At 35.4% G+C, this 25435-nt stretch overlaps 2 protein-coding genes across 6 annotated transcripts; one reads left to right on the top strand and one right to left on the bottom strand.

Annotated features, from left to right (window-relative positions):
- Positions 1–897: 897 nt before the first annotated feature.
- On the bottom strand, positions 898–19492 carry LOC149090232 (queuosine-tRNA galactosyltransferase-like). Of its 4 annotated transcripts, none has more exons than XM_089233114.1 (12): positions 19346–19491; positions 18332–18448; positions 16389–16488; positions 16194–16258; positions 13958–13999; positions 11365–11460; positions 11157–11252; positions 8858–8982; positions 8247–8382; positions 4311–4379; positions 3276–3350; positions 898–1073 (listed from the first exon to the last, which is right to left on the bottom strand). In XM_089233114.1, exons 1-12 carry the CDS (start codon positions 19361–19363, stop codon positions 993–995), a joined length of 1020 nt encoding a protein of 339 aa, XP_089089240.1. In that variant the 5' UTR covers positions 19364–19491; the 3' UTR covers positions 898–992. The 4 variants fall into 4 exon arrangements, with proteins under 4 accessions (XP_089089240.1, XP_089089232.1, XP_089089257.1 ...); XM_089233106.1 differs by having other exon boundaries at positions 13934–13999; positions 19346–19489; XM_089233131.1 differs by lacking the exon at positions 18332–18448 and having other exon boundaries at positions 13934–13999; positions 19346–19492.
- Positions 19493–19627: 135 nt separating this feature from the next.
- LOC149090231 (GDP-D-glucose phosphorylase 1) lies at positions 19628–23610 on the top strand. 2 transcript variants are annotated; one of them, XM_089233093.1, is made up of 3 exons: positions 19628–19740; positions 21349–21517; positions 22458–23610. In XM_089233093.1, exons 2-3 carry the CDS (start codon positions 21491–21493, stop codon positions 22842–22844), a joined length of 414 nt encoding a protein of 137 aa, XP_089089219.1. In that variant the 5' UTR covers positions 19628–19740; positions 21349–21490; the 3' UTR covers positions 22845–23610. The 2 variants fall into 2 exon arrangements, with proteins under 2 accessions (XP_089089219.1, XP_089089208.1); XM_089233082.1 differs by having other exon boundaries at positions 21349–23610.
- The last annotated feature ends 1825 nt before the right edge of the window (positions 23611–25435 follow it).

The raw sequence follows: 25435 nt of genomic DNA, 5'->3' as shown, positions 1-25435 counted from the left end.
AATTATCTGTATCTGACGTCTTTTTGGTGACATTTTCAGATCCTCGTTTAAAAAACGATGTTATGGAGTTGCATCCCCGAACGTCAGTTGGCCGTATTTTTTTAATGTAGTAATCACTATTCCTTGAATTTCCACCTGTTGATGGTCGACCACGCTTCATATTAAATTTTCAAAAATGAAAGCGCAATACTGGAAAAAAAACGTGCACAAAAAATCCAATTCTACAATAAGCATCAACTACGCCGATTTTACGACTAACAAGAGGTTGTGATTCAAAGACCATTTGAGGAGAAGTGCGGGGCTAAAGCGTTTGCATAATGGCATAGGTTGTGCGATAAAATATCGGACGCGGTCAATCCGTGGTCAACCAGCGGGATGTCCTAACAAGAAGACTAGAAACAAGGAAAGCCCTCTCAAGGTCACGCTCTTTCTCCGATCGCCTTTTCAAGGTCATGTTTTCCGGTATCCAACCAACAACTTCTATAGATAAGATTACTCATCTATGGGGGAGGGGGTGGTGGTGTGTGGCCATGCATGCTTAAAAAAAAAGATCAATGGCTTTCTATTACGACTAGGGTCATAACTGATAAGAATTTTGTCGCACAGCAGTCGCAAAAGTTCGTTTTTTACGACGTAATTTTCATGAAGGGTTCGTTTTCTGGAATTTTGTGATGGATCCGTTTATTATCCTCCAAATTTTGTGAAGGGTCCGTTTTTTAGCCCCGGAATTTTGTGAAGGGTCCGTTTTTTAGCCCCGGAATTTTGTGAAGGGTCCGTTTTCCGGACCCAAATTCCGGCTGGACAGACCCCTGTGAAGTTAAGGAATCGGCACCTATGCAGTTATTGCATATGGATTTCTTGAATCCATAAGAAAAAATAAAGAGGTTTGTTACGCTATTAAAAAACAATAACATATTTTATACAAAAAAAATAACAATAAAAAAATTCAAGAAAAAAAATGACAGCTGATTCAAATTAGAAATGATTCCTAATCAGTTGAAATGAAAGTAGTCGACGCCTTCTCGGAGGTGCAATGACGAAAGATTCTCTTCAAAATTTCCTCCAGTCATTTGCTACAAAAAAAAAATCAAGCAAACATATTTATTGTCGGATTCTGACATAATGAACTCTGATTTAACGAACCACATGGAACCAACATTTTTATACGTTGAAAATCGTTATATTATGTTATACAGAGTTCATTGTATAACAAACTTAAAAATAAAATACAATTTGCATGGATTAGGCAATTAGGCAATGAGAAATTTCCTACTTGAAAACAGTTTGCATGGATGGAATCAAAATTATCGGGATGACTATAGGTGCACTTTTTTCGAATTTAGTGATTTAAGCGCTTTTGGTAGTAGCCTGGCAGTCGTGCTAGTTATTCAAGAGTCAACCGCTTTTTTTTCCTATTGTCAAAATACTTCCACTTAAGGGGATATATGTGGCTTTTTTCCCCAATTACCAACCATTACAAATACAGTATACCCTCGATAATCTGGCTGTGAGCTAATCTGACCAGTAATTCAGCATTTTTACAAGAAGAAGAAAACATGCCTGTGCATAGAAGTTTATGTTACTGTAATCCAGGGCTACTTTGCACCTGCAGGTGGTGACTTTGCATGGCTACTGAGAAACAGAATTCAACGTTACACCTAGCAATTATTCTCATGAGTATTTCCAGATTCAATTCTGCCCAACAGAAGACATTATCAACCAACTCATATATTTTAGTCACCAATGCATCCATCATTTTGAAGATTGTTTACTAAATACATTTGTGCTGCTCGATTTCAGCTGGAACTTTTGTCTAGAAAAATAAAAATTTTCAGTCACAAAATGGCAAACACATCTATAACCCAAATACAAGACTTGATCTATAATGTGTCCTGTTGGGTAGAATCAAAACTATTTTGAAATATTCACTGGAATAGCTGCTAGGTAAAGTTGAATCGTTTTTTTTTTTTTAGGAATGGTGCAAAGTCACCCTTGTAGGTGCTAAGAAGCCCTGAATTTTGGTATTTGAATAGGCTTTTCTAACTAACTTCTAGTGATCCAGCAATCCGACACACCCTGGTTTGATATGTGCCAGATTAGCAAGAGTCTACTGTTTGTCTCACATAAATCAATCTAATTAATAATTACATTCTCAAAACTTCATCACTTCGATTTAGGAGAAGTGTTCAGAGAATTGAATAAGAAAACAAACTTTATTCTTTTGTCATTGGGAGGTTTGTCCCCCCCCCCCCCCAGCTTTAAGAAATATATTAGAAATGGCATATACATATATACATTAAGTATATGTTCTTTGCCCCCCCCCCCTTTGAAAAAGTTGAAATGACGGCCTGCACTTCACCATCTGTCTCATTTAAATTGCGAGAAAAAAAATATTTGCTCAAATGCTTCAACTTTAGAGCAAAAATTTTACTTAGAAGCATGAAACATAAAATTAAATGCAAAAAAATAATTTGACATGTAATGCTTTGACACATTGAGCACATCAAAGCCAACTGTGACTGTCTGTATGCTGTATTTGTTGCTATGAGCAAAGCTTCCTATATTGAATCCGCTGTGTTCCAGTGTTTTTTAACATTTTTTTCATCCGTGTGCCCCCCCCCCCCCCGCTCCTTTATAACATATTTTCTTCTCGTTGGGGGGGGGTTCCATCAAGAAGCAAGCCTTCCTTCCTACTTGACTGATTTTTTGGGTAAATTTATAGTGAACAAATATTTTATACATAAGGTTGATGTCTGGATATTTATTTAGTGAAAGTACTTGTAGTGGGGGGGGGGGGCTCTTTTCAGGGCATCTCAATACCTTGGGCCCTAGGGGAAAATGATGTTCTATGGTCCCATATTTAGCTAGATATGACAGGTAATAAATTTAATAATACTTTTGTAAATCACGGTATTTCGATTATCGTGAGGCCTCCTATGCACTCGAGTTTCTCCCACCCCCCTCCTGGCTGTGTCTAAGCAGGCCCAGACATTAAGAAGCCCTGTTTCTATGGCAGTTCTGTTCCATTCTGAAAGTATTCACTTTTTTTTACCTACCCTATTAAACATAAAAGCTTTACATAAGAATTGTTTTACTTTTCGTGCCCCTCCCTAAGTCAGCTGATTGGCCATGCTCCCCCCAGAATATTTCAAGACTGCAAGAGGGCCATGCCCCAGGTTGAGAAACACTGCTGCATTCCAGTGCACTGTGGTGATTGTTTTTTTTTATAAGAGAGCTTTTACGGTGAATTCTGTGGGATCATTTTTCATACTCACCAATTTAACACATATAATAAAAGGTGGCGTAGCAGCTGTGAAATGCACAATGGGTACTCTGGGCTTTGGTATCTCCTGTAGAATAAATATATTTTACAAACATATGCCAGTGAAACAGCTGAATGAAAAAAGTTTCACAAAAATCTGCCGAATACATTCTTTTATTAAGAGGTATAAATTGAAATGAGAAATCAAAAAGTCATTATTTAGGTGCCTTAATTTGATATTCTAGCCAAATAATTTGAGAAAAGCAATGTAAATGCTCCTTGAAGCAATGAAGTCCTTGGTTCACAGTCTGGAAACACCTGAAGCAAGAGTCATTGCCATGCTATATTTACTGTATTTCCCCCCTTATAATCAGCAAATTTTATATGTTAAAAAACATAGGAATTTCTTAGTGCGGATTATACACCACTGTGTCTCATCTCTGTAGGTTTTTTTTCCCAAAAGGATATATTCCTATGAAGAACTTCAAATGAATTTTTACTTAAAATGAAATTTGCTTCTGAGTAATACTAAGTTATATGTTGAAGAAGTGATGCCATCTGCCTTCCGGTTTCTAAAGCAAAAAACTATGCAGGTTATTTTGACTGTTATGTTGTGCATGAATTTCAAACACTGTAGGCCTGATTGCTCTCTGTGGAGAGCTCTTTTATAACTGAGGATCATTTTTGCAAACTGAAGCAGACGTGAACAATTAGTTCCTACAAGCAAAAGTTTGTAAGTCGGAAAGTTGTTCAAAGGAATGGCAATCATTCTGGAAAAAAGAACTAATTTCCAAAAACTGTCTCAGTTCATAAAATTGAGCGAGCGAGGATAGTGTACTACATTGGATACTTTTAATTAAGTCCCTGCTAGAGGACGGACGGACAAACTTCACACACACACACAGTCCTGGTACTTTTTCCCAAATCAAACATTTCTATAACATGCCCCCCCCCCCTTCTCCAAAAAGCATAACATCTTGAGTGTGACCACTGAATTCCATATATTTTCAATTGGAATTAAATTGGAAGCATAAATTAAATACCTCACCTCCGATTCTTCATAAATGTAGACACCTTTTATTAGTTTCTTAACATCAACATCACAGAATGCCTGGACCTACAAATTTAAAATTTTCAATATTAGAAATCACAGTAAATCTTCTTTAAGAAGACCACCCTCCTGTTCTTCAGAAAACTGCGTCGTTTGAGAGGTGTCCAAATGTATTTAGGAAAAGTTCAGAACCAAAAACGAATAGCCCTATAGAGAGGAGATCCGTTTTGAGAGATTGCACTGTAATGATACATAATATTAAACTTTAATGAGAGGTATTGCAGCTATTCTCTAATGTTTTAATATTCAGATTTTTCTGGCGAATGTCCAGGTTCTTTAGAAATTCTGGGGCTTCTTATTAAAAAAAATATAGCCATTTTTATTAAACTACTGCATTATAGACTGGTTTTTTAAGGAAAAGCTCACTCTTTTACTGGCTGAGCGTACGGGGGCTGGTGCCAGGCAAAAGGCAAGTAGACAGCCACCTAGGGTGGCATTTTTTATGATAGATTTGTTATGACTGTGTCTTCACACATCAAATTCATTTTGAGGGGAAACCATGAGTGGTTAAATATATGCACACATAAATACAATACTTTTGAAATGTTCTATTCAACTCCTTGCTATTCAATATTCAATTCATCTCAATGCACCTTCTCTTCTGCTGCATTCCAAAAAATGCAACCAGTCTCTACAGCAGGCCCGTCATTTGGGGGGGGGGGGGGGCTTTTGAAAATACACTAAAAATGGTATACATATATATATATATATATATATACATACATTGAGCACATGTTGCTTGCCCCTCCCAAGAAAAAGTTTGCCCCCCCCCCCCCTCGCTGGAAAAAGTTGAAAATGATGGCCCTGCTCTACAGATAGGCTGAACATAGCCGGACTATATCTTTTCTAGTTGCAGCATCCATCCTTCAGGAAGGTTCGAAATCACATAATTGATGGGAAACTGGGTGTATCTGGTTCTTCAGCAGGTCCAGATCTATAGAGAAGCTTATCTTTAAAAAATTAAGTTCCTTCTGTTTCTTGTAAAGGGTCTTCTCGATTTTATCAACATTTTTTTGGTTTACTTCGATCATTTATGTCGCACCACGGTCATTTTCTGAACATGAGGGCTAATTAGACCGGGACCTACAATTTATTGCCAATTCTGAATGGCAGGCTTGTTTTTAATACCCAGAAAAGTTGATGCGCTAACCTCTCGATGGGGGTTGGTTTACTTTCCTTTTGGCCAAATACCTTAGCAAGTTTGGATTCTTTGTTCATCTTGTGATAAATGCCCCTTTCGGCCAACATCACACTAGGGATAGACCCATCTCTAGCATGGTTCAGCTTCAGTACAGAATGTTTTGACTGCTTGTTTTTGTGGTCAGTGGTTCCTAAAGTGTGCATCATGGTTCCTAGGGGCATTACCAACTTTTGTCAGAGGCATGGCTCATATGAGCCTGTTCATTGCTTTGAAGTGGTTCTTTGTTAGGCTGCTCTGGGGAGCCATGGATGAACATTGATTAGAGCAATGAAACCACAGATTAAGAAAGTTTGAGAGCCACTTCTGTATACCTATATCTGTTCTCCTTCAGTCTGTTATTGGAATCATCTGATGGGCTCCTCTTCTTGCAAACAATGTGTCATAAAAAGTTGCTATTTTTATTTCATTTTTCTGTGGCAATCTTCACAATGCTTCAAAAATAATACTGCATTATATTTTGCTTTTTTTGACCCAACTTATTTCGCTAGTGTAATTTTACAGCTCAAAATATTGCCAGAAACGTCAACACTATATTGGTGCCAAGTTTGTCTCTGACAAAGAGCACCTTAAATGTTTGGGTTATTTATTGTCTGTCTCTTTTCTATGAGATTAGACCAGTGTTTCTCAAAGTTGGAGTTACCAACCTTTGTCAACAGCATCCCAGCAAGCTGTTGACATTCATGATTGCCTATCTAGTGCTTTGAAGTGGTTCTCTTCTAGACTATTCTGGGGAGCCATGGATAAACGTTGTCACAGCAAGGAAGCCACGGGTGGCCAAAGTTCAAGAATTACTGCTCCAAATCATTAGCAGGGTCCGCTCCTTCCCAGGGGTCATGACTCACACTTTTGGAACCAATGTATTAGGGTAATACATGCAAAGAAAGAAAACTCTTTTCAGATAGTCGTGTCTAAAGGGAAACAGAAAATTATTCGCCTCAGACGACAAAATTTTTGGGACCACCCTTCGTTGTGTACGAGTATGGAAACTTGAGTTAACTCATAACCAGTAAACAATGTGTTCAGAATATCTCTGGGCCTAAATAACAAGGCCACAAAACTTTAAAAACACCATAATGTATGGAAAACAATAATTTTTCAGACCAAACACAATCACAGATTTTAATGATTAAAATATTGTAAAAAATTTTTTATCCATACTAGGGCTGAACAAATCTCAAAAAATTTACATGCCCAACCGTGCATGTAACTTAAAAAAATAAATACTCAAATCAATATTTTACACACCCAAAAAACATTGCTTAGTTTCCCCATTTGAGCAACTTTTCCCCATGCATTCAAAATGAATGTGTTGCTATGTATTGATGAAAATACACAGATTAATATAGAAAATTAAGAACTTGCACAACATTAAAAAAAATTTTTTAATTATTACTTTGTTTAATGAAATCTCAAAGTTTTCTACAATGCCACCGAATTTTTCACATGGACAGTAAGGTTCCGGGACGAATCGTCAGGGAAGCTGGTAAACGAAGAAGCAAAAGAGGGAAAAACTACCCTGAAAAAGATAGCGCGGGAGCCACAGAGAGCAGAAAAGAAAAAAACTCTCCCCTGGGGATTCTTTTTTTTTTATTATTATTGGGGTGGTGTTGTAAGGTGTGATGTGCTCGTTGTATAGCACTTTTCTCTATCCTCCTTAATCAAAATAAATATGATTATTGTTTTGAAAGACGACTCATCAATGAGTATGTGTTCAGTTATTCGGCCACGAAGAGGAGCATCGTTACTCGGACCATTAGGACAATTTTTCCCCCTGAGTTTTGATCAGTAATGACCACCTAGTCTAAGGTTGGTATTACAAATACAAGGGTAAATTGCCTAATGAGGTGGCTGAAAAATTTTCCCATTTTAAAAAAACACTAACCTTGACAAATGCAACCAATGAGCATACATTTGTGTGAGTGAATATAACTGATAAGTTCATTGGTTGCATTTGTCAAGTTTCGTAAAAGAACTTTCATAAAACTTTTATAGTAAGGCCTAACAGAATTCCCCTTTTCATAATATTTTCCCCACACATTCAAAACGAATGTGTTGCCATCTATTGATGAAAATACTTACTGAAGAATTTAAATAATGAGAAAAAAAAAAAAAAAAAAAAAAAAATATATATATATATATATATATATATATATATATTTTTTTTTTTTTTTTTTTTTTTTTTTTCATTTGATTTGTTCGACCTCAAAATTTCCCATAAACCCTAAAAACATTTCCTTCTCCCCCCCCCCCCATTTTTGGATTTTTTTACATGCCCGTGTTGGGCATGTGGTCAAAAAAAGTATCGCCCAAGTGGAATTTTATATGCCCTAGGCAATAGATTTGTCCAGCCCTGGTCCATACTGATATTTATATACAGTTCACATTGATCACTGTATCGTTCATTAATGGGGAGGGGGGAAAGTCTGCTCTAGTTACAGACAAAATGGTTGGTTCTGTTCTAACTTCCAAACCAAAGACTAACAAATAACAGTGATGTAAATAGTTCTATTAATGTTCTAGGGCAGCCCTGCAACTTGATGGTTCCCTAGAACACAAGTATCATTTCAAGGGTAAAAAGGTTGAGAAACATTGCTTTAAACCATGGTGTAATGACCTACAAACATTCTACAATCACAGAAACCAGCAATTTAAAGTATTGCTATACTACTTACTTTTTTCTTATTCGTTGAGCTTAAAGATCTGTAAAACTTCCGACCCTGCTTTCCAGCATTCCATATTGTGAAGTGATTCCAGTTCTGAAGCACATTTGTTTCCATTTCTTTTAAGCGAATATCCCAGACTGTGTCCCTTTTCAAACAAAACAAAAATAAGAACAGTATAAATTCATATGCAAAATATTTAATCTTGAAGAAAAAAAATAACCGTGACTAATGCTGATTCATCATAGCTGAATGGTTATCAAATGAAAGAAAGTAAAAGGGAGAAATTTATATAATAGTTGGAAAAATAACACGAAAAATCTCAACCTCGCATCTATTTTGCTATCCTTACATTCTTCTAGCAATAACATCCGAGCATATGATAAATTATTCTAAAAAAATTTGGTCTAAACATGTCAGTTAAAAAATTTCTTCGGGCCATTCAACAGAACTCAGAATAGGGGTTAATAGGTGGTGACCACTACAGGGATGTTCGTTTGAAATCTAATAGCCCTGGTTTGTTCACACAGTTCTTCAATTATGATATGAAGACCAGATTAGAAAATGTAATCACTTATTAGAGGAAAGAAATTACGTAGAATATGCAGAAAAACTATTGCTACTCGAGAATGGAGAATGTCGCAGCTTCTGAATGATATCTATACATAAGAAGATCCTTGTCAACTCTATGCAATTTCTTCATCTTTCTTAGATGTGCGTAGAAAAAAATCAGATCCTCCGGAGTTCCCTTAAAGAAAAATTATATGGAAAAATTTACATCACTGGAAGTCAATTCTAAATATTTTTAAATGATACATGTGGTATATCATATACAATAGATAGGATTGGCAGGTTTTTTGATGCATAACAGTTTTTGATGATTCCCTGTCACCTCAAAAACCTGAAATATGGCTTTTCAATAAAAATTCCCATTGAAAATACACACACATTGATTGCATGTAATATTTTAAAAGTGACCATGTCATACAAAGAATAAATACTTAATATGATTGTAAAATAATTTTCTACTTTCTACAGAATTATTTTGGACAATATACGTTTTTTCTTGTTAAATATACAATTTAAGTAGAGCATAACATAAAAGCAGAAGAAAAACTCACCTCAATAATGAAATAAATGTGATAAAATATTTCAAGATGCTTAAAACTAACAACACTGAATAGGTTAGTTCAGACATAATATTAAATGCATAAAGGTGGCAGTTTCAAATGACGCTCAATAATATCAACATTAGAGTTTAACATTTAGAGAACGAAAATTGATAAAATATTTGATAGAGAATAATTAATTTGTCAAAAAGAACCATATTTTTGTAGTCATTTCTTGCAAGGGAAACATTTATTTTTGAAGGGTGGGGATGTGTTCATAAATTTTACTTTTACTATTTTGAGTGCTTTGCTGGTGTGGTGCTGTATGAAAAATTTATAGAGCAGCATTTCTCAACCTGTAGTCCACAAAGAGAAGACAGGTGGTCTCCGGGCAGATTTGAAAATGTAATTCTAATTGAATTAAACTTATTTTAACGAATTCAGTTTTATAACAAAAAATCCACATGAGTAAGCAGCCTGTCAAATTTTTTCAGATGTTTTGCTGATTCTTGGGTCTAGAAAGGTTGAGGAAACTCTGCTAACTATGATACTCAGTGTACACACATTCCTTTCGTCTCATTTTTTTCCTTTTTCTTCCTTATATATCAGCACATAGGTTAGTTCCAGTGTTCCCAACACATTGTATGCGTGCAGCACATAAAACTTTATACTGTGTATATACACGTGAAGGATAAGATATGGTATACATAAACTTGGAAGAAAAGTACTCTTTCTTTGTCTTTTACATATTAACCCTTTAATGACTAAAGACAGCACAGATAGGGAGTATGGCAAGGCTGTCATTTCAACTTTTTCCGGGGGGGGGGGGGCAAAACACATGTACTCAATGTGTGTGTGTGTGTGTATATATATATATATATATACCATTTTTAGTGTATTTTCAACCCCCCCCCCCCCCAAGTGACGGACCTGGAGTATGGGTATGTTTTAGAGGCTTTTTTGGACATGGGAAGAGGATGAAAGCTCTCATCAGAGGTGGGGAATCAGAAGTCCCACAGGAGGGCAAGGAGAAAGAAAGTAGTAAAAATTTGGATAAGTATGCTTTAAGAAGAAATATTTGAGAGGTTAAGAATTATCTGTACCGTAGTCTTTCAATAACTTGAATGAGGAAAAAAGGGGGAAGTTCAATTTCAAACACTGTCTCTTTTCCCTGTTATTAAAATGTGAGCAAAAGATAGTTTGCCATTTTTGGCAAATTTCTAAAGCTGTGAGATATTCCGGTCAGACAAAATAGGATAGGGATTTCAGCTTACCACCTACAATATGTGCTAAACATATTTGCAGAATTTCGACATAGTTTTTATCTGATGAGATTTAAAGATTGCAATCTACAGGATTTGTAGATTATGGCATGGTTTTGAATAAAATATGCATTACTAATGATTGCCATCCTTCTGGTGTTTGTAAAGGTGCTATTTTCACAAATGGGATATAAATATACTACCTCTACTCAACAGTACATGCATCTCAAAACAACATGAGAATAATGACAGGTAATTTAACGTATTGTTTGGTGACTTGGCCCTATCTGCAATGGCTTGCAAGATGACACGGTGGAAAAATCCCTAAAATTTTACTTTTATTAATGAAAAATCCTTTCATTGTATTTGAAAAATAACTTTTATATTTATTTTTTATGCAGAATTTGGATCCACTCAAAAACCTCCCTAATTCTTATTCTCCAAAGTTGGCAGATATGGTATGGTTATAAAGAAAAGAGATGATAAGTAAGTAAGTAAAGTTTAAAATCAGAAGTTGACAAAGGTTTTTACGAGAAGGAAAAAATAATCACTTTTCCCCGTTCATCAAATCCACTGATGTCTGTGAACACTGTTCTGTGACAAAACCATGTAGGCATTATGACAGTAGGACCAAAAGCTGTATACATCTAAAAATATCAAGGCAACACATAACTCTATAAAGATTACACAAATTAAACATATTCATACTTGACGCATCTCAAGTTCATTGATTTACAAATTCAAAGTAACTGAACACACTTGTGAGTACAGCTGATCTTCGTTCAAATTATTAGCCCACTCTGTGTATCTTGGAGTGGAAGTTGCTGGTACTCTATGGAATTTGCATCCAACAATCTAAAATTTTCAAAAGAGAAACAGAAAATATCTGTGTTTATGAAACAAAGAATTGACAAACAAAATTTGTCTAAGCTACTATATTCGCCTGAAATACATGTATGCAGTCTAGCCCACTTGCAAAGAAATCAAATATTGCAAAGTATTGGATATAAGAATTTTTTTCCATCCCCGTGATCCTGCAATAATGAAATTGCATTAAAAAAACACAAAATGTGCTAAAAAATCCTGAAAAAGTTAAAAATTCCAAATTACATACCAAAAAATGAGAAAATATGCATTAAAAAAAATCACCATGCAAAATACCAGATATGTGTTCAAAAAATTCATATTTTATATTTCTTAGTGCAGATTCATTTGCAAAAAAAAAAAAAATTCACCAATATATGTATATATTGCATATGCAATTCTACATATTTTTTATTTAGGCATTTTTAATTTTCAGTTCATAATAGCTGCTCCGTAAAGAAATACTAGTAACAAGAATTTTGATGTTATTTCTAAAAAAAATGAACACTTTTGACGGTATCTCTAGAAAATACTTTGGCTTTTTTAGCATTAATGCATATAAATACATAAAATCAAAGAATTATCAGAATATAAGTGCATATTTTTGAAAAAAAAAAGAAAAGGTTTATTAAACCTCAATCATTTTTTTAATGATTTTTCAAATGAATATTGCTAATAATATTTTCATAACATTGGTTTTTTCCCCCACTTGTGGGATTTAGTGAATTGATAGAGATTGCAATATTTTCCACATAAAAACCATTTTAATCCCACCTGCGGGGGAAGGGGAAAGCTGATGTTATGAAAATATTATGAGCAATATTTTTTTGAAAATCATAAAAAAAGTGATAGTTTCAATAAACCTTCAAAAATATATGCACCCATTCTGAAATTTTTTTGGATTTTATGCATTTGATGAATTGTCATATTTATGAATATAAGATAAAACAACATGTTTGCAAGAATCATGTGTTTTTACAGGATTATGTAACATAATCCTGTACAAGATCAGAAAGTAAACTAAGGTAAGTAGGAAGGTCTGTCTGCCTGCCTGCGTGTTTGTGTTCTCTATACAAATGTACAATTTTAGACCAATCATAGCCAGATTTTACACATACAGTCAAATCCCATTTTAATGAATACCGTTATAGCAAAAATCTCGTTTTAACGAACACTTGTAATCCCCCAGATGAGTTTATACAGAAACAATACGAAGGCCTGAAATTCCTTTATGACGAAATTTCGCTATAAGGAAGTGATTTCTCCAGTCTCTTGGAGTTCGTTATAATGGGATTCGACTATATACCGAGACTTGAACAATAAGCTGCTTTAAAAGTTTGTCAGAGCTGGGAAAATGCACGGAATGAGCAAAAAAACTGTCAGGCAACAATAGTTCCTGTGCCTCAATAATCTTTCAGAATGTTTTCTTTGGTTATCATGGTTCCCTAGCAATGCATTTCAGACATGCATATGCCTTTAGAATCGTTTTCACTTCTCTAATACAAATCAATCGGAAATTCTGGAATTTCCCATTGTTTTATGAACTGTACAGATCATTTACCAGTGATATACAGGAAAAATAAAAAATAAAACTTGAATGATATCGGGAACTTTTTGATGAAAGAATTTGACAACGAAATGTTCAAACAGGGTCGAAGAAGTTTTTGCTGGTTGATAACTGTGCCCGCACATATAATGAACATTAAACTGAGGAACATATCAGCATTTCGCTTACCAGTTATGGGGATAATAAAATGTGTCAAAGTTCATTACAGATCTCAAATCATCAGACGAGTTCTTTTGAATCTCGAAATCAATCTGGGTCTTGTTGATGACTTAAAAATTTACTTGAAAGTTTATTCTTCTAATGCAGAAATTTAAACTGACCAAATTATTGCATCAATAAGATCACAAAATACATCTGATGATTTGTAAGCGAAAGAAATATAAATCAAAGGAAATAAAACAAAATTGGTGACAACAGAATCTGCCCTGCAGGCCAAGATTAGGCTATAAAAGTTTTATAAAATTTATTTTATAAAATTTGAAAATGCCACCAATAAGCTTATTGGTTACTTATCAGTTTTAAATTATTTCCACACTTTTACAGTGTAACACTGGCCAAAGACATTTTCGAAAACCTATCTGTACATCCTCTTTGTAAACAGAAAATATTGACTGCTGAGAATTTAAAGATGTTAGAAAATGAAAGTTTATGGTTAATTTAACCTGACAAAAAATAATAATAGTCGTTTTTTCCCTCTCTTTTTTATGATCAAGTTTCAGCCTTCAGCAGTTAATTTTTTGGCCAAAACGCTATAAAGATGTAAAATTTTTTTTCATTAATCTTGAATACATATTTCATATTGGTTATAACGAATATCAGATATTATGAATAGATTCACGATTTCGTGTGACTTTGTTACATCCAGACTCGACGGTATATTTATTACTTAATACTTACAGTATCATTTCTAGTTATACATGCCTCATATTGCTTCTCTAAACGTACAGGATCCATAACATCATCCTGACAAAAAGGAAATGGAAGAAAATTACTTCCTGTTGTAATTTTCAACAAGATCATAAGTTTCAGTCAAAAGAATATTATCATTCCAAAAATATGTCTTCCCCACTCCTGTTAATGCGAACCAATTTTACTTGTACAGGGGGGAGGATGAAACCCCCTCCATATCTACCAATGGGTTACAGTTCTCAAAATTGAAACCTCTGTTACTCTGGTCCCTGAAGTAAATGTTCCACGTTGATTACTGTCATCACACCACTGAAACATTTTATAGTTGCTGGTGGCATGAGTAAAGAAATGCTATAATTTTCCAAAACCCATATGACGTCACTTGAAGATTATGCCAAAGAGAATTGATTCTTACCATATCAGCAATGAAGAATAAAAAAATACTCTGTCATTCGCATAGGCGTCGGAAGTCTTTTATATCTGTGGGTGCTCAGCTTGAAATTTTTTGGCAAGAAATTTTCATTTGTCAATTAATTCTAGGAGTGATTCAACTTACAAAATAATATTGGTGCTCAAACACCCACACCAACTCCAGCTCTGATGCTACTGCCCATAGAATTAATTCAGAAATTCAAATCTCATACATAAAGCACAAGACAAGCAAGGCCATCCCACAAGCCTAAAACACTTTCAATGCCCTGTAGCTGAGGTATCACTGTATATTGACGGACTGGTTCGAGACAGCAACAATGCAAAATTCCCTGTTTTGAGATATCAGCATTTTAATGATTCCCTTTGTATGGAACTCAATAGGAGTCAGTCTACATTAAATTGCAGTGGAAAAGAAGAAATAACGAGCAAATAGGGTTTAAGTGTTTGGTGGAAATTTTTATGTGTATTCTACCAATCTTGTAATGTGCATAACTCGAAAATGTAATTTTTTGAGTTGTTGCCATCTTGAAGTATCCTGTCGATATGTAATCAAAGAGGTCAGCAGGACATGCAATGAAAAACTTGGCTTTACCTTCTCTTAAAAATTTAAAATACGGTAGATTCTTGATAATTCGGCTGTGCGCAAGTCCAGCCCATCCAGTATTCCAGTGGTTTTACAGCAGGTTTTCTTCACATATAGAAGAAAAAACATGTCACTGCAAGCCTTCTCGCAGTTTATATTATTTCAATGGGTTTTTCCAACTGACTTCCAGCAATTCTGCAATTTTGGTAATCCGATACACTCCAGTCTGATATCTGCTGGATTAGGGGTTTTATTTGTGTTAGATTCTACTGTGTACCACAGAGCCAAACCTCAAAATAAATGTATCCAATGAGTTATGCCCCCCAGCTTCTACCGACATACGGCCAAAAATCAATTTACGAAATCTAGGACTAATAATTCAGAACTATTACATGTTCTATTGTATGAAGTATAAAATCTTTGGATTATAAAATCTTTTTCAAAGACATCTTATCCCTTGGCACTTAGTGACAAGACAAATTAACATGAAATAAAGTACATGATAGGCCAAAAAGAGTTTTAACATATTTTAGAGCACCTACTGTGCGCAGTGTTGCTTTTCCTACTCAGGAGGAAGTGTTGCCGTCTTTCTTTTTTTCAAACCGAAGCACAACGCTGGTCTATCATCATGGGAAATTCACTACCGAATGCATTGTGCCAGAAACCTAACAGTGTGTACCTAACAGTCTGGGCGAGTATAGTGTTCTGTGTAAATTTTTGGGCTGCCACCTATCTTTGGAACTATGACTGAAGTGTAATGATTGAATATTTGTACCATTGCAGGTCTGTTGCTCTATGTGGCAAGGCTTTTTAATGAGGAGATTGGTTTGCACTCATGCCTCGAAGTTGGGAACCACAGAAAACCAACTTCAGCCAACCACCACCATGATGCGGGGGAGCAGAGTTTTAATCTGTGAGTTGTTTCTATCATTCTGAACACAAGATTCAGAAATAAAATGACATCTGCTGAGTACTTCAGCTTTCTTAATGATCACATTCACTTATCAATAGTTATGCCAAATGATGTAAAATATATGTCTCGCTGTGATTTGTTGCAAGCTGTGAAAAACTTGTTCAAAGAGCATGTCATCATTCTGACACAAATATTGTCATTCACCAAACCTCCACCAAAACATGCATGTTCTCATAAAACTAATGCATGTTTTAATTCGTGTTAAAGAGTTAGAATGCATGAACTTTTTTTTTTCAAGAAGTGTGTGTATACATACATACCGAGTCTAAGAAACATAAGTATTCTCCATGGCTTTGTTCAACCGCACGGTTTTTGGCATAACCAACTACACGGATAAAAAGAAGGAAAATATATAAACACGAGTAATTGTCAAAATTTTTAATGTACAATGAGTCATTATATTGGGTCACAGTAATGATACTCACTATTTTTTTTGGATAGTATGTTACATTTACCTCCACTGGGTTTTCCGACTGTACCACATGAAAAAATAAATGGAATGCTTGCATCATCAAACTTTTTCTGCCACTCCTTCAGAATGTTTCTAGAATTGTCCTAGAAGATAGTTTCATTGATTAGTCAGCTGAGAAATGTTTATAGTTAAAAAAAAATACAAAAATTGAAGAGAGGTGAGTAATAGCAAGTTATTTTTTGAGGTGAAAAAAAAAGGATCTCAATCCAGCGGCAATCAGTGGTTGGATGAATTGGGGAGCGCAAAAATAAAATTTCTTCCTAAGATACCCATAGTCAATTTTCACAAATATGATTTTTGTAATTTATTTATTGTAATTAATTAGTTAATTTGTATTGAAATTTTATTTTCAATACATCTGCTCAGATAAAAAAATTCATGCTCAACCTAGCCGGATAGAAGTAAGCAGTTTCAGTACAGTATCCCTGCAACGTGGGATCGGAAATATTGCGTGCGGGTGATATCCTGACATTTTTTCTACAAAAAAAAATTTCAATAACAAAAAATTTCATTGTCAAAATAATTACAGTTGTTATTGGCAGATAGCATTGTAAAGAAATTTCCAACTTCGTTGTCACCTCTCGGCAATAAACTATTTAGACAACAAATTTTCGTTGTCGAAATAATTGTGTCTTTCTGTGCAAACTACAGCGTTTGTGTTTTTCAAATTATTGAATTTTTATCTTTTTTGTTACTTTTTAATCCCTTCGTGGATATTTACTCAAAAAAAATTCCCTCAAAAATTTCTCTTTTGAGTAAATTTCTCACACACTTCGAAAAATGTGCTGTCAGATATCGGTGAATATATGTAGTCAAGTACCCTTAGTAAAGTATGTATAATTTGTATGCATGTATAATTTTTTTTTTATTATTTCGGTTGATGAACTCAAAATTTCCCACAAATGCCAAGAAAGTTCTTACGTGGATAAATTTCAGCCAATTTTTTCCATAAATATGAGAAATTTTCCACTGGTACAATCACTGGGCCATGGTCTGTAAAGTCAACAAGCCAACGAGGGAAGACGTGGTCCAGGACCTGGCCTGGCCATGGCGGAGGGCTCATCCGAGCCAACAAGATAACGAGGGAAGAAGCGTGGTCCAGGGCTTGGCTTGTTGCCTGTCCACAGAGGAGGGCTCACCCGAGACAACAAGCCAATGAGGAGGTGGTTCAGGACCTGGCACTTGGCTACAGAGAAAAACAAAGGGTTCAAGCTCAATAGAGCCAAAAAAACATCAGAAGAGCTCATCGGAATAAATTGTATATTGTATAATAGAAATATTTAAAAATCTGTACATACTTTTTTTTAAATAATGTGTTTTTATATTCATGTTCATGTATTTTATATGCAAAATTAAGCACCTGACACCACCCAGTCCCCCTCATCCGGGGCAATGGCTAAAATTGACTGAAATGGTCTGTAAAGCACGAAGGGGTGGGGGGCAGACACCCTCAGTCATGAATGAAGCTGAGGCAGGCATCTTCAGCTGTTAATGGAGAGGAAATAGGTATCTTCAGCCACAAATGAAGCTGAGGTAGACATTTTCAACTGAGATTGGAATAGAGGCAAACACCTTCATCTGTGAAAATAGCAAAGACGGGCACATATTCAGGGCGATGTGTCAGGAGAAGCAATGATTGTATAGATTCATTGGATCACCTCATACTTTATGGGACAGACATTTTCTCATATTATTTAGCTCTTGGGTAGGGCAATCGCTCCCCTATGGATCAGTGCCCGACCCTAGTCCAACTTGGGGTCCTGTTGGTTTATCAGTTAAGATTCCATCACACTTAACAACATGAACATTTAATGTCACCCTAAAAATTTTAATATTTTGACAATTACTGAATGTGGGAATTACAGAAATTCTCACATTGTGTGAATGAATACTGATTTTTTTAAATCTATTTATATGAATACTTACAGTGCTACCATCATCGTAAATGGACACTTCAAATTTACTTTTGAACTCTTGCTTTAAAACTGAATCCAAGCATTCATCTAACCATTTCTCAGCATTGTATACAGGAATTATCACAGACTAATAAAAAGAAACAATACCTGCTGTTAAACATTCGCCCATCATTTAAAAAAAAATTATTCATCTCAGTAATGACAATAGAGAAAATTATAAATTGAGCCATGGGCCCCATAATCAACTGTATACTTACTTTTTTTATTACTTTTAACAGAGCAAATTTTCTTTAACATCACTATGAGGGTGGGGGGGCCCCACTAAAACCTCTGTCCCTGGAAACATGCCAGAAATCCTGCCTTAGGAACTCTAGATTGAAGCAGAATCATCTCAACTGTGTTATGAATCCATAGGCAAAGTGATGTTGTTGGCAGGGGTCGTTTCTTGTAAGTTCAGACCCTGGGCAAATGTGAATTTTTGGGACCACAAAAATTTAGTCTTCTTCGATGGTGAGGCGTAAGCAGAGGAAGGTGGCTCTTGGGCAGAACCTAATTCACAAAAAGCTGCCGATTTTGGGGCCCTGGGCCTGTACCCGATTAGAGAAACAGGCCCTGCATCTGGGGTCCTTACCTAGCTTGTTGAACCTGCTTACCTATTTATTCACTCACTCTCTGAAGTCGCAGTACCAAATCTCATTATCACAAGGCTCATAGGCGGAGATAACATGAAAGGCAGGGGGGGGGGGGGCATGATATGATGATTATGAAAATTCATAAAAATATGCACATACATCAGAACATCAGATCATTCGCCTCGGTCATTGACACTGGGGGAGTATTGTGCCCCCCCCATGCCACTCTCTGACATCTCTGCCCATGAGGAGGCCTCTTATGCACTTAAGGACCACCCGGCCATGACTTGAGGTGAATTTAATTACGCGTTAGTTATTTTGAAATTAAAGGGGGGAAAAGTCTCACTTTTAAGAGATGCAATATTATATAACAACGCAAACATTATACTTACAACCTCGACGTGGCTCATTTAGTAGCTCACTTGACTTGAAAAATTAGAGTCCTCTATACCTACTGGGGTTAGTAGCTCAAGACAGAATTTTTCGAAAACATAAACAAACATTCGAACGGTCTTGACTATCATGGCATATCATTTTAAAAGTGATTTTTCAGAAAATCAACATTTAGCCTTTATACTCTATATTGTTCTTACAATTGAGAATGTTTTTAAAAGATATTTGAAAATATCTTGTCATATTTAATAGTTATTTATGAAAGTTCAAGACATTTTTTGTGTAAAGAAATGATGTAAATGTCTGTGTCACAGAGAAATCAAAGTCGATTATATTAGATGTAAACAAATGGGAGATGTGGCTGAATTTGTGGGCATGATCTGGATAGAATGCTGTAAGTTTTTATGTAATTCTTTTAAAACTTGTATACACAAAATTTGTTATGCTTCTTGAAGTTATTTGGTGTTGTGAATATTGTGATTTTGATTTAGTTTTTGTACATTTTTAAAAATAATTCCACGTGTTTGTTTAAATAATCTAGAGGAGTCTCGATAACCCGAGGTGTATGAGACCGAGACAACATTCCGTGCTCTACACAGAATTTTTTCCGCTCTTCTCCAGTCTAATTTTCTTAACCACTCATTGTTCAAATTTGCCACCGTCTTTACATGCTTTCACATTCATTTTCTTGATCACTCTTTCGGTGTTTCACGGATCTGGTGTCACTCTTTTAGTCACTCCTGTGCTTAAATTGTTTCAGTCACTCACATGCTCGCAAACTCCGCAGGTCATTCTTTTGATAGCTTGCCAACCTGTACCCATGCTGTCTAGGTCATTCTTTTCGTCATTCCCATGCTTATACACTCCTTAAGTCACTCTTTCGATCATTCCCATACTTACACACTCTCACGCTTACACTCCCATGCTCATACGCTCTCTAGTCACTCTTATGCTTACACGCTTTCTAGGTGTGCTTGCACACTGTTTTATTCATTCGCATGCTTGAACACTCTTTCAGTCACTCTCATACTTCTAAACTCTTTAAGTCATTCTTTTGTTTGCTCACTGACCATGTCTCTCACTCTCAAGTTTGCACACTTTCTTACAACTAGCGTCACCAATTTGGGAATTCTCATTGATAAGCAGCCTAGATTTTTTTAACATTGTTCAGCATTATATATCATATGGGCAAAATCATTGATAATATCATCAAAATCTAATCTTGAAGTTATTTGAGCTTCAATACTCAGTAAAGTAATAATAACAGGTTTTTCTTGTAAAACACTTGAGCAAACTGATGATTTTAGCCTTTTTTAATAATAAGAATGATCTTTCTCTCGAACAGTTCGATATTGGTGATGTTGTCAATGACGATTCAATGCCGTCTCAACATTTGGAGAAACGTCTCTTCTAAATTTCTGGTGCTATTTAACATTTGTGGCATTGTGTCACCAACCTGAACCAAGGATGAAAATTGTTGCAGTTTGCCTGAAAACATGTTTGCAAGATCAGATGCATAAAGTTTTGCATTGCAAACGAAAGACTGTGACACATTGAAACATATTTCTGTCATGGAGTTAACATTGTAATACATGCTGTCTAAAGTCTATATTACTGATTATTATAATATTAAAATTGATATTTAATAGGATTTGCTAATAATGGACACTTTGAAAATAGTATGATGTTATTTAGGGAAAATTCTTTGATTTTCCAAGATTTTTTTAAATTTCCAAATAAAATTTATAAAAATTTGGGTAAAATATATACTATTATAAATTTGCCCTCCCCACAAAAACATGGGGCCCTGGGCAAATGCCCATGTTGCCCATGCAGAAATCAAGCCCTGCATATGGTGAGGAATATCTCATATATATTATAAATATTTACAAATTTATGTGTCTACTTATTTATCTTTCTGATGCGTCAAATTCTGTGTCTATCTCTAAAAACTGATTATCTAATACACTAATTTTGTTTCTGTTTTTTTTTTATCCTAAAGCCCTAGGTTGGTAAAGAACACGTGAATAAGTCAAGTCAAAACATCTTGCTGAATATTGTGAGATAGATATCTCATTAGTGTGATAGGAGAGGGTGCCTACAAGAATCATGACTCATATCAAGATCCTCTGTAATGAATTTTAATGAGTGAAGCTGTGATGAATTCAATGGTAAATAATCAATTAGTTGTGAAAACTACTTTTATAACCAAGTACACCCCTTTATTTACCATACACAAGTTAAGTTTGTCGCTGTAGAGGCAGTTCAGTTGTTAGTGTTGATCGAGTGTTTAGCCTAGTTAATTACATTACTCATCTAAATACTGACTTTGGTGAGACAAAGCTAGCAAATAAATTTAAATTTCTAGACATTTTCGTCATCAAGAAATTTGAATTCATGTCCAGGATGTCTAGTAACCTTTGTGTACTGTCATGTCGGAGAGTATTTGAGTATGACACGAGAGCTCTATCCATAAAGGGTGGTCATACCAATGATCATTCCTTCGATGAATTCTTGGAAATGCTATGGAATCATGCAAATGAATTGGGAATCTTCAGGTACCGTTTGAATTTGGAGACAAAGGTACTACCAGGCAAATATAACTTTGTCGCTCAGCTTAATCCCGATAGAGCACTCAAACGTAGGAAACCTCAATTTATAACAGATGTCTTGCAACCATTCAACCCGGATATATTTAATTTTAGGAATGTTAAACCTGAAGAGATCCTTTTTGAGCTGAGGCCTTTGCACTGGAAGTATAATGGACCTTGTGAATTCGACAAGAAGCCTATGCCAACTAATTTAGTTATAGCTAATGTTAGCCCTCTCGAGCATTGTAATAGCCTCCTTGTCCCCGATGTGTTTTCCTGTCATCCGCAGGTGATATCTTGTGATTCTTTGAAGCTTGTCATTGAAACCATGCTCCTAAGCCGTAGTAAAGACCTACGAATAGGTTTTAATAGTTTAGGCGCTTATGCATCTGTAAACCATCAACATTTCCACATGTACTATTTGAAGCAACGTCTTTACTTAGAAAACGCACGAGTTAGATGCTTGGCCGGTGATTGTCATGAGATTATAGATTTTCCTTCTTGTGGTTTTGCTTTTCAGATTGTAGATGAAGTCACTGATGGGTCAATGTTGAAAGTTATATCAAACGTAATGAGACTTCTCTCGACTTTCTTGGAGAGAAAAATCGCTCACAATTTGTTCTTTACTCGAGGAAGTAATTTTGAATATTGCAATGGTAACCAAAATACAATTGAAAACTATGATGCTGTTCGAATATTTGTGTTTGCCAGGGATTTCTCGCACGGTGCTAAAGATGACATGGGATTCAATCCAGCTCTTTGTGAGCTAGCTGGCCACTTACCTGTCAAGACTAAAGACTTTTACGATGAAATCTCTGAAGTTGCAGTAGAAGAAGTGCTAAAAAGTGTTTGTCACAGCACTTTCATGAGCATAAGAGAGGATGTGAAACAGCTTTTCTTGTCTTGATTTTTTATTTTATTTTGTTATTCCTTTCATATACTTTACTTTTTTCAACCAAAAAACAAGAATCGTTCAATCATGTACAGAAAAAAAATACATTTTTAAGAGAGTATTAAAAAATGGAATCTCCTTTTTGCTGAAATAGACAGGAAAATAATTTCTTCAATATCGGCAAGATTTACTCATATTTTGTCCAATTAACACAATATTGTATTTTTAGTGCTCTAACATTCTGTATATCTAGTGTATGAAGTTATTAACATAGACCTTCCTATCAAATCTATAAAAACAAAATCTAAATAAAAATATTGCCAAGCAAAATTCAAATTTGAAATTCATACTTCAGTTACCTTAGTAATTTGCCTGTTTTATAGGACTCTTTTCTCTCCTTGTGCAATATTTTTGCAGAATTCCTAACTTACTTTTACAGCGCAGTATTTTACCTTTCCTGTTCAATTATCAAGTTTCCCAGTTCGTAAATCATACTTTTTTTTCTTACAAAATTATGTCTAAGAATCAGATTGTCTTTTACTGTTACTGAATCCTTCATGCTCCTCATAAATATTGCTCTGAGGAATTTCTTAGAAACTGGTGCATGCCAGAAAACATTGTGTATGTATATGTGTGACTGTAACTTTTGTTTGTGTTGTTATGGGTATTTTGTTTTCAAGAATTTCTGCTGTTTCTGTACCATACTGGAAGTGAGAGAGGGAAAATACCAGAGTCCTTGTGTGATACACGTGCTACTAAGTAACACAGAAGCATGCCACTTTCGAGCATTTGCAGCCAATAAGATTATTGGTAACATTTGCACGAATGTTACCAATAATCTCATTGGTTGCATATGCTCAAAAGTGACATGCTTCCGTGCTGTTTAGTAGCATATGTATTACGGTCCTTAAGCTTCGTGTTCATGTAAGTGTGCATTGTGTTGAAGGCCTGGCCGTTTTCTGTGTGTGTGTGTGCTTTCAGCTGTCCACAGCCTTGATTAACTATTAGGAAACTGGGAACGTCTCTATAAAGGCATTTTGGGAATTTTCTTTTTAAGACTAAAAATCTCTGCATACCTTTTGATGCGGTACTGTGATGTTTGTAAAATAGTTTCACCAGCAAATGCATACTTCTGCATATATTCTTATGTTTCATATATCTTCTATATACCGGTATATATGTTCTTATATATTCAAACATTGTACGCTTTACTTAAGAAATAAGAATGCAAATAGTTTTGATGGAAATTTTTAGATACCTTATTGCTATCGACTGCTCAGGAAAAAAAACTCTACCCATGCAGGGCCTATATTTGGCTCCCCCGACCACGTTTTTTTTTTTTTTGGTCGCCAAGACTTTTTAGCCTTTTCACATGAATTTGGCACCCTTGTGCGGCACAAGAGCCACCCCTGTCCGTTACGAAGCCTGAGCAGCTCAGTCACATGTTTGCAAAAAATGAGAAAAGCCTGTTTGATTAACCTTTTGCTCACATGGGCAAACTTTACTCGGGCCCAGGGACTACAAATTTTTGGAGGCTCCCAAAATTTTCTGTCTTTTATAATTTAATCTTACCCTCCCTCATTGAATCAGGGCCAGAATAGATGAGGGGTGAAATTTAGGGGGCGGCAGTTTTAGGTGGGTACAAAGAACATCGTTTTAAAATTATCGAATTATGAAGTTTTTGGGGGCGGCAAAAGTCCTAGTTCCGGGCCTGCATAGAATATTGCTTTTCAACGTGAAATTTATTTTGAGTGATTGTGCATAATTGTGTGTGTGTGTTACATGACAAAACTTTGTAGCAACACCTCAAAAAACGCTATATAAATGGGGGCGATGGCGTCAAAGTTTGGGTTGCAGTGAATGCTCGAGCACCCAAAGTATTTTGTAGCATCGATGTGAGCACCCCAAAAATTGATTCATAAATGAAAATCTCCTTCATGAATATCAAGTCGCTCATCTACACGTCTAAAACACATCCGACGCCTGTTAAATGAACCCCCCCATTTATGTTTATCGAGGATCCAAACTTATGCGGAACAGGTCTTTAGAATGTGCCAAGACCTATGCTGCCATATATGATCGAAGTAGTAACTATATTGGGCTGAGTTTCTTACGGCACGAAACGTAATTTTGTGTTGAAGGAATTTTTTTTAACCAAATAAAATATGAGGAAGTTAAATTGCATCATCATACATTCAGTTCTTGTGTGTGGTTTGAATTGGACATAATCACGCGATGGTTTTGCATTACGTACCCAACTTACGTACGAAGTGTTGAACGCAAAGCGATGATTATTATACTAAATGGCTTGGTTATTAAATGGTGAAAGGGAAAAAAAAATTGGTATAATCGAAGGGGATTGAAATATAAGTATTAATCGTAATCTTAAATTATTTCGTTCATTTCTTCTTCCGTTTTATGAAGCGCTTTATGCTGCATATTAAATACAGTAAAACTCGTTCTTGACATTTTATCCTTAAAACCTTAGAGAAGAAACAAATTATATATCTCCTCTTATAGGCCGAGATTGCATTATAAAAATTCTGTTAAAGCTCTTTGATAAAGCTTGAAAAATGCAACCAATAAGCGCATCGGTTACGTTCGAG

The sequence above is a fragment of the Pholcus phalangioides genome, unplaced genomic scaffold (assembly GCF_987345545.1).
Source record: "Pholcus phalangioides strain wild (caught in Gottingen) unplaced genomic scaffold, Ppha-v1.0 ptg000001l_1, whole genome shotgun sequence".
NCBI lineage: Eukaryota > Metazoa > Arthropoda > Arachnida > Araneae > Pholcidae > Pholcus > Pholcus phalangioides.
This window is presented reverse-complemented; position numbering and strand designations above follow the sequence as displayed.